At 42.2% G+C, this 10,352-nt stretch overlaps 1 protein-coding gene across 1 annotated transcript; it reads left to right on the forward strand.

Annotated features, from left to right (window-relative positions):
* Nucleotides 1–863: 863 nt before the first annotated feature.
* On the forward strand, nucleotides 864–6,625 carry LOC131630038 (uncharacterized). Its single transcript, XM_058900832.1, has 4 exons — nucleotides 864–2,037; nucleotides 2,113–3,704; nucleotides 3,800–4,072; nucleotides 6,020–6,625. Exons 1-4 carry the CDS (start codon nucleotides 864–866, stop codon nucleotides 6,623–6,625), a joined length of 3,645 nt encoding a protein of 1,214 aa, XP_058756815.1.
* Nucleotides 6,626–10,352: the final 3,727 nt, after the last annotated feature.

A 10,352-nucleotide genomic window follows, 5' to 3' on the forward strand; every position in this document is an offset into this window, starting at 1 on the left:
CAGATTCAAAATTATAATAAAATAAAAATATAAAATATTTATAACAGATTCATAATATAATAAAAATATAAAATAATTATAATATATTGGACGGGAGAGATTTATACGTTTATTTGAACGCGGAAGATTATTATGAAATTTAATTGAAATACCAAAAATATAAATATTTTTGATAATTTGTGAAATACCAAACATACAGTTAAAACAAAGGAAAAATTCAAACAATTTAAATTGAATTTTTTATTCTGAATGATCGCACATCGCCTTAATTACTTTTAATGGTGCATCGATTCTGAATTTTTTTTATTAGATTTTGAATTTGTATCAGGTTTATTGATTCAATTGGAAGCATAATTGGATCTTTCTAAATTTTAGATTAATCAAACATTTTATTTCTTAAATTTGTGTCACTGTTTTTCTATAATATCATATCAATATTAATGTAATCAACAAAATATATGAAAAGCTTTATTGTTTTTTTGACTCATTATTTGTGTATTTAAATATAAAAAAAAATTCTTTTTATTTAAATGATTAAATTAAATGATTATATAATACATAAACAAATCATTTTCCTTTTTTAGATTCAATACTAGATTTTTTTAGTCTTACTCATCGGAAATTAGGTGAGTTTTTTAGTAATTATTACGATTATTGTAAAGCAAAAATGATTAATTATGATTTTTGTTATGTGGTGTATGCGTAATAATGAGGTAGAATAATTATTTAAATTTCTAATACAAAGTTATAAAAAAATTTTAATATCTTAATTAGTCTAATAAAATGACTATTTAATAGAACGAGACTTTGTTCAAGAGCAGTGGCTCAGTGGTGCTGGAGAATATGACAGTATCATTGATAAAATGGAAGCATGTGGAGAAAGCTTGTTACAGTGGAGTAAAGACAACAATAACAAATCTATAAAGGAAATTGAGAGCATCAGCAGGAAAATTAATATTGTTAGACAGCATGTTGGAGGAGAAAATATTAATTATTTCACAGCTCTTAAACGCCGCTTGAACACTCTTCTGGTTAAAGATGATATTTTCTGGAAACAAAGAGCAAAAGTACACTGGTATAAGGATGGCGATTTAAATACGCGCTTCTTTCATATTTCAGCCTCTACTAGGAAGAAAGTTAATACTATCAGATCGCTGACAAACGACAATGGGGAGATTGTCAGTTCGTCGGAAGGGATGTGTAAAGTAGCCCACGATTATTTTATTGATTTATTTCAGAAGAAGCCAAGTTCTCGGGACTGGGTTCTTCAAGCTATTTGCACAACCATTTCTAATGAAGATAATGATATGTTGACTAATCAGTTTGATATTGCTGAATTTAAAGAAGCTTTTTTTTCTATGCAAGCTGATAAAAGTCCGAGTCCGGACGGTTTTAATCCCGGTTTCTACCATCAGTTCTGGGATTTATGTGGGGATGAAATTTTCAACGCCAGCTGCTCATGGCTTGAAAGCGGTATTTTTCCTGAAAAGCTTAATTCGACAAATATCACTCTTATTCCGAAAGGAGATTCTCAATCTACCATGAAAGACTGGAGACCGATTGCTCTCTGCAATGTTTTGTATAAAGTTATAGCTAAAGTTCTTGCTAATCGGCTTAAGAGAGTCCTCGACAAATGCATTTCTGATAACCAATCGACTTTTGTGCCGGGAAGATCTATTTTGGACAATGCCATGGCAGCCATTGAGGTAGTTCATCATATGAAGGCTAAGACAAGAGGTAAGGCTGGTGACATAGCTCTTAAACTTGATATTAGTAAAGCTTACGATAGAATTGATTGGGACTACCTTAAGGATGTGCTTTCTACTATGGGTTTCTGTCAGAAATGGATTGGGTGGATTATTCTTTGTGTGGAAACTGTTGATTACTCTGTGGGTGTGAACGGAAAGTTGGTGGGTCCGATTGTTCTGGGTCGGGGTTTGAGGCAAGGTGATTCTTTGTCCCCGTATTTGTTTATCTTGTGCTCTGAAGGTCTTTCAGCCCTTATTAAACAAGCAGAAGCGCAGGGGGATATTCACGGTGTCAAAATTTGTAAGAATGCTCCTATTATCTCTCATTTACTTTTTGCCGACGATTGCTTTCTTTTCTTCAGAGCAGCTATTAGCGAAGCAAATATGATGAAGAGTATTCTTACCACTTATGAAGAAGCCTCTGGTCAAGCTATCAATTTCCAGATATCCGAATTCTATTGTAGTAGAAATATAGATCCTGTTCTCAAAAATCTTATGGCTGACACGTTAGGAGTTCAACAAGTTTTGGGTACCGGGAAATACCTTGGAGTTCCCTCTATGATAGGAAGAAACAGGAAAGCTACTTTCAAATTCATTAAAGATAGAATCTGGAAGAAGATAAATTCCTGGAGTAGCCGCAGTCTATCGCAAGCAGGTAGGGAAACGCTCATAAAATCTGTCCTTCAATCTATTCCGACATATATTATGAGTATTTTCTTGCTTCCTTCCTCCTCGATTGATGAAATTGAGAAAATGTTGAATTCGTTCTGGTGGGGTCATAAAAGAGGTAGTGCTAAAGGTATACATTGGTTATCGTGGGATAGGCTCTCTATGCCTAAGAATGTTGGTGGTATGGGGTTCAAAAATCTAAGTGCGTTCAATTATGCCATGTTAAGTAAACAAGCTTGGAGTCTCATGAAAAATCCAAACACTCTGGTTTCGCGCCTGTACAAGGCTAGATATTTTCCAAGTTGCAATTTTCTTAAGTCAGAGATTGGACATAATCCATGTTATGTTTGGCGGAGTATCTGGAGTGCAAAGTTTGTGGTGAGAGGAGGTTATAAATGGAGTATTGGTACGGGCGAGCGCATCTCGGTTTGGGATCAAAACTGGTTACATGATTGTTCTACAGTTACTAATCCGTGGCCAGATAATCCGATGGTGGTAAATCTCAAAGTTTCAGATCTTCTTAGTCCGACCGGTAAACAGTGGAATTTAAACTTGATTCATCAGTTAGTAGGTGGCGGAGTAGCGCAGAAAATTGTCAACACTCCTTTATTCGAAGCGGTCCACGAGGATAGAATAGTTTGGAATCTTGAAAATAATGACATTTTTTCTGTGCGTAGTGCTTATCGTTACTGTATTAACGAAGCCATTGACACTTCTCATCTCCGTATCAATGAAAATTGGGATTTAATTTGGAAGATGAAGATTCCCCCTAGAGTCAAGAACTTTCTTTGGTGCTTATGTAGGAATTGTGTGCCTACCAGAGTGCGTCTCATTGACAAAGGTGTTGGGTGTCTTGATAGTTGTGTAATTTGTGGAAGTGGTTTTGAGAATAATAACCATTTATACTTCCAGTGTCCCAAGAGTATCGTCTGCTGGGAAAAAGTAGGACTATGGCACACTATTCAGCAGTTGGTCAGTAATGGTGGAGATTTTGTTTCTTTTGTGTTTTCTTTCCTGCAGGCCTCAAATCATGAAAATAAGGCGGTGCTTTCAACTATTATGTGGAGTATCTGGAAAAGTAGAAACAATGCTCTTTGGAATCAGATTGAGGAGTCTCCTGATAATATATGCATGAGATGTTCTCATCTTTTATTACGTTGGAGAGACGCCCATCAGGTCAGGAACATAGTGTCTCCTGTAGAGCAACTGACAGCTGTTACTAAGTGGTGTAAGCCACCATATGGTCGGTTTAAATGTAACATTGATGCTTCTTTTTCTAGTAACAAGGTCGGTATAGGTTCCTGTATCAGAGACGATGATGGGAGGTTTATTGCAGCTAGACAGATTGGTTTTCACCTATTACTGATGTTGATATTGGCGAGGCTCTAAGTCTATTGGCAGCTATTAAATGGGTTTTGGAGCTGGGCTATGATAATATGGATTTCGAGTCGGATTCAAAAACTGTAGTGGATAGTGTGACTATCCCCAAGCCAAGCGACTCAAATTTCGGCGCCATTACTCGAGTCTGTTATCAGCTTTTGACTCACTCTACTAAGAACTTTCAGGTTAAGTTCATTAGAAGACAAGCTAATGAGGTTGCTCATGCTTTGGCTAAGGCGGCTCCATTTCATGCTAGTTCTCATACTTTTAACGATGTACCTACATGTATTCACAACCTTATTTATAATGAAATGGTTTAGTTTCTTGCTGTCAAAAAAAAAAAAATAGAACGAGACTTACACAACACCTGAAATTGGGTCAAACCATACTTAAACACCTATAAAAATAGTTTGGTAAATTAAGAATGGTTTTTTATGAATTTATTTAAAAGTATCATGGATGAAAAAAATCATATCATATATGGTGACATGATAAAAGAAAAAGAAAAATATTTAACTCTTTTTAATTTAATATGACTTATTTTTATTTCAAAGATAAATATTTATTTAATATTATACCTGACTTACCATTATTGTTTAAATTTTTGTAAAAAAAATATGATTTTCCTTTTACTATTCAAAATATTTGTGGTTATTGTTCATAAATTTATTTGAGTTTTTCTTTTTAAAAATATGTGCAATATATTAACTAAATTAAAAATATTACTAAATTTAATAAATGATATTAAAATATTAATTTATTAAAAAAAAATTAAAGTTTTTTTATGATAAAATGTTATGAGTTAAACTAAAAAATGCTATAAATGTTAGAAATTGATAAAACAATATGAGACAAATATGATATAAAATATAAATTTTTATGAAAAAGATAAATTTATCATTCTTTCTAAGTTCTTACAATTATTTATTATCATTTTATTTAATTAGTACATATAAAGTTTTATGATCATATCAAAAGTAAATTTTGTCTCTTTACAAAAATGTAAAAAACAATATACATTAATTGTATTAATAAATTGTATTCATTTGTTATATTCTTTATGAATAAATATATAATATATTAACTCTAATTACATTATTATTAAAATATAATCAATAACGAGACAATTATTAAAAATATGAGATATGATTGGTGAATATACAAGTTTCTAATAGAAACAAATTTTGGTAATTCTTTATATATATATATATATATATATATATATATATATATATATATATATATATATATATATATATATATATATATATATATATATATATATATATATATATATATATATATATATATATATATATATATATATATATATATATATATATATATATATATATATATATATATATATATATATATATATATTGTTTTGGACTGGGCCAAGATTAGGCCCAATCTACTTTCAGCCCACTCAGCCTTAGAGACCCAAATCCCTCTGAGCCCCATAATTGGGCTTGGAATGCTCGTCCCCACTATACTCGACATAATGCCCCTCGTGACCTGCCTGACGCCCGGCAAGGATGCTCCCCGCAAGCATCCTCTCTGCCGAGGACCCTGCTCCTCGTAGAGCTCTTTTCACATCCAACCCCCCGAATAGTACGGAGTCCACGTGGTCTCTAAAAGACCGCGTCTCCCTTAAACTTCGGAGCGGTTAACCAGGATAGAGGGCACTCACGCACCTCCGATATTTCTGTCCAGGAAACCTGGCAGTCTCCTAATTGGGTCTGGGCGTCCAACCCAAATAGCGAGATCATGGCCCAGCGCTGGGGGCTATAAATACCCTCTTTCACTAGAGGGTCAGGTATTCACTTCTTTCTAACTCTTAGTTTGTACTTGTGCTCCTTTGCTCGTTTCCTTACTTTGGCATCGGAGTACCTTGCAGGTAAACCCCCCCTTCTCACTCCTCGAAGACCCAGTTCCGAGCAGCCCGTGACGATTCTTCTGATCAAGTACGATCAGTGGCGCCGTCTGTGGGAACCTTGCTCCCCCTTCTTTAACAAACAAAGATCAAAGCTAATCCATTCTACGATCGTCGTGGCTGGCAACAAGAACAACGTCAACGTCCCAAACCCTGATCCCTTCCATCTGGATCCCCTCATCCACGATTCCACCCCCGAGGGGACGAATCGACACCGGCGGGAGGGACAGCAGCATACCGCTGACGAGCAAAGGGGACAGAGGCATGAGACCTCGCAACCCAACAGAAGACAGCAACTTCAGAACGTCGAACAAGTTCAAAACGGTGGGACGAGCAGCCTCAACCCCAGAATGGACCAGAGCAGGCTCATAACCTAAACGAAACTGACGCCAGAGACGGGCAGGTTGCCTCCTCGTTCACCCATACCTCCGAGAGGCGAAGAGTTCACTACGAAGACGACCAAGAACAAGCCGATATCCCCGAGGAAGCCGACTCCACCACCGTCCTCTTGCTCAAAGAACTGCAGAAGATCAACCGCCTCATCCGGCTTCAAGGTGACCGCATTGATGAGCTGGAAAGGAAGCGGCGATATCGTTCCCCCCCGCGGAGACACTATCGGTCGTGTTCCTATTCTTCCTCGCGCTCACCGCCGAGGAGGTATCGTCGACGCTCCCCGTCCTCTTCGCGCTCCCCGCCTAAAAGGTATCACCGTCAGAGATCATATTCCTGCTCTCCACCACGAAAGAGCAGGAGGAATCAGAGACCTGAGATCGCAGAAGCTGGGGAACTCTCCCCCGAGCGAGATTCCCGAGGCCCCTCCAAAGTTGTGTTGAAACCCCGGGAGCGTTCCCCTCCCCGGGACAACCGCAAAACCCGGGCAGAGCACAGGTGAAGTCCCGGCGAGGCAAGCACTCGACCTCTCCAGGACCAAGTGACGAGGAAGACTTCTGCAGCCCCTTGTCCGAAAGCATCGGAAGAGCTCATCTTCCACGAGGAATGGAAAAACCACCGACCTTGGACCTATACGATGGAAATACTGATCCCGATGACCACATCCGAAGCATCGAAGCCGTCATAGATTATCACATCGTTCGAGGGTCCATTAAGTGTTGCATCTTCCCAACCACGCTCCGGAAAGGGGCGATGACATGGTACAGGAATTTGCCTCCCAACTCAATCCACTCTTGGACCGAGCTGAAGGAACTCTTCTTAAGCCATTTCACAGCCTCCCGTCGGCAACCAAAGTCAGATGCAAACTTCGAGGCCGTGATCCAAGGAACCAACGAACCTCTCCGAGACTACCTCGACAGGTTCAACAAAGAGGCCGTCCAGGTACAAACGACCGACTACATGAAGAGATACCTCCTAGAGCGAGGACTCCTCCCCGGAAGCGACTTCAAAAAGGCAATAAAAATCGAGAAGGTGCACACCATGAACGCCCTCCTCCACAAGGCCCAAGCCTTCATCGCTTTCGAAGAAGGCGAAGCGGCTGCGATAAAAGCTTCGAGGGGCAACGATGCTGCCCGCAGCTCGAACCACGATAACTCGGGCTCGCGCCGGGGACATGAGAAAAGGAAAGATGACAGGTCCCACGACCCCAAAGAACGTCGAGGACCAGCCGGTCGATTCAGCGACTATACTCCCCTGAACGCTTCGCGCGAGAAGATCCTGGCCGAGTGTAAAAGCATCGACTTCAAGAACTCCAACGTCAAGCCCCCGAAGTCCAACCCTACCAGACCGGGGACCGACAAATCCAAGTACTGCAAGTATCACAAGAGCCATGGGCATCTGACTAACGAATGCGTACATCTCAAAGACGCCATCGAGACCCTGATTAAGGAAGGTCGCCTTTCGAAGTACACAAAGAAAGGAGAACCTTCCCGGAGAGACGTCCAACGGAACTCTGACGAGGGCAACTCACCAAACAGTGGACCCTTACAAGTAGCTCTATCCATCACCCGACTAGAGGACTTCATACCCTCGGTCGGGGTAACGACCGCCTTTAGCACATGGGAAGGGTTCCCGACCGCGATGGTCATATCCAATGGCGGAGACCCCGGTTCTCTCACTATCAGTTCAGTGAAGAGAAAGTTTGATGAGTTGATCAGCGCCAACTCAGACATCGGCCCTACCCTGCAGAAGTTCAAAGGGAAATCGGACCCGATCACCTTCTATTTAGAAGAGCTGCCCGGTGGAGCCCCGAACGCCACAATTCCCCTGCTCTTCCGAGCAAGAATGGAAAATTTTGACGTCCGACGGGTCCTAGTCGACGAGGGAAGCTCGGTCGACATCATGTATTCCCACCTGTTCTGGACCCTCCAGCTAGACGACTCACATCTCACTCCATATGTGCGCTCCGACCTCCAGGGTTTCAACGGGGCGACCACCAAACCTTGGGGTTATGTCAAACTAATCGTCACCTTCGGGGAAGGGGAAGCTTCTAGACAAGTCAAGACAAGGTTTTTAGTGATCGACTGCAAGACCCTCTACAACTGCATCATCGGGCGCCCCACTCTAGCTGAGCTCACAGCCGTTCCCTCGACCGTGCATCTGAAAATGAAATTCTACATGAGAAGGGGACAAGTAGCCACCATCAACGCCGACATCGAAGCCGCCAGGAGAATATTCGATGCCTCGGTGAAAGGGTTGCAACTAATCTCTCCTCCCTCCAACTCCAACAAAAAGCCAAGGGCCGAAGACAAGCCTCCTCGGGAAGACAAGCATCAACCGACCAATGTCAGCTCAGTCGACCTCGACGCTCGCTTCACGGAAGAAGAACTGAAGAATGGCGAAGGGACGCGACCGAAGACAGCTCACCCCGCCCGACCTATCCCAGACGGGGACTTCGAGCTCGTTCCGCTGGGCGACAACCCCAACAAAGAGGTGAAGATCGGCAAGGATATCCCAGACTTACCGAGGAAGCAGCTCATGGCCTGCCTTCGAGCCAACGCCGACCTGTTCGCTTGGAGCGCAGCTGAAATTGCCGGACTTGACCCTGAGGTCGCATGCCACCATCTCTCCATTGATCCAGCCGCGAAGGCAGTAGTTCAACGTAGGCGTCGGCAATCTCCCGAGAAAGCGGGGGCTGCAGAGAAAGCTGTAAAAGACCTCTTAAAGGCGAATTTTATTTCCGAGGCCAAGTATTCAACTTGGCTCTCAAATGTTGTACTAGTCAAAAAATTTAATGGAAAATGGAGAATGTGTGATGATTATACTGATGTTAACCGGCATGTCCCAAAGATGCTTATCCATTGCCTAACATTGACAAACTGGTCGACAACTCGGCCAACTATAAACTGTTATCTTTTATGGATGCTTATTCAGGTTATAACCAAATCCCCATGGCGAGGTGCGACAAACAGTGCACGGTGTTTATGACCGAGTCGGGCAACTACTATTACAACGTGATGCCCTTTGGACTCAAAAACGCCGGAGCCACTTACCAACGGATGATGAACAAAGTGTTCCGAGGAGAGATTGGTGACACCCTCGAGGTGTATATGGACGACATGATCGTCAAATCTCGAGAAGACACCGACCACACCACACATCTCGAGCGAGTATTCAAGCAGGCCAGGTCCTGCAAGATGCGTTTTAACCCAGAGAAGTGCACCTTCGGCATTCGAGCAGGCAAGTTCCTCGGTTTCTACTTAACCGAAAGGGGAATAGAAGCCAACCCGGATAAATGCCGAGCATTCTCGGAACTCCCCACTCCTAACAATAAAAAATCCATCCAAGTCCTAAACGGGATGCTCACGGCACTATCCCATTTCGTCGCAAAGTCCGCTCAGCACGCTCTCCCATTCTTTAAGTTACTGCGAAAGGAAGCGACCTTTGAATGGTCCGAGGAGTGCGAGCAAGCCCTATCCCACCTTAAGCAAGTACTCTCAGAGCCACCCGTCCTCTCCCGACCTGGAGACAACGAGATCTTGTATCTCTACCTGGCCGTCTCAAACGAGGCAGTCAGCACGGCCCTAATCCGAGAGGCTGACAACGGGCAGAAATCCGTATACTTCACCAGCAAAGCTCTACAAGGACCCGAGGTGCGATACCAACAAATCGAGAAAGTCGCACTGGCCCTAATAACAGTAGCCAGAAGACTGAGATATTACTTCCTTGCCCATACCATCGTCGTTCGAACCAATCATCCAATCAAGCAACTTCTCACCCGACCAGACATGGCCGGGAGAATGCTGAAGTGGTCCCTTGAGCTATCCGAATTCGACATACAGTACGAAAGCAGGGAGGCACTGAAAGCTCAAGCACTGGCAGATATTGTAGCCGAGATGACCTCAATCTCCAACTCCCCGCTCCACACCGAGGATAAATGGACCATCTACGTAGATGGCGCCTCAAACAGCTCGGGAAGCGGGGTCGGCATCATCCTAGAGAACGACGAAGGGCTTATCATCGAAGTGTCCCTAGTATTATCCTTCACCACATCGAACAACCAGGCCGAATACGAAGCCTTCCTAGTGGGCCTACGACTCGCCAAAGATATGGGTGCTCGAGAAGTTAAGATATACACCGACTTCCAACTCGTCGCGTCCCAAATCAACGACAATTACCAAGCCAAAACCGACGTGCTCATCTAGTACCTCACGCTCGTCAAAAGATAA

The sequence above is a fragment of the Vicia villosa genome, unplaced genomic scaffold, assembly GCF_029867415.1.
Source record: "Vicia villosa cultivar HV-30 ecotype Madison, WI unplaced genomic scaffold, Vvil1.0 ctg.000637F_1_1, whole genome shotgun sequence".
Taxonomy (NCBI): Eukaryota; Viridiplantae; Streptophyta; class Magnoliopsida; order Fabales; family Fabaceae; genus Vicia; species Vicia villosa.

Excerpts from the sequence above, each read along its gene's own strand:
- LOC131630038 (XM_058900832.1), top strand. The coding sequence starts at position 864 with ATGGAAGCATGTGGAGAAAGCTTGTTACAGTGGAGTAAAGACAACAAT. Across the intron at positions 2,038-2,112 it reads AGCGCAGGGGGATATTCACG|CAGCTATTAGCGAAGCAAAT; the intron begins GTGTCAAAATTT and ends TTTTCTTCAGAG. Across the intron at positions 3,705-3,799 it reads CTTCTTTTTCTAGTAACAAG|GCTCTAAGTCTATTGGCAGC; the intron begins GTCGGTATAGGT and ends GATATTGGCGAG.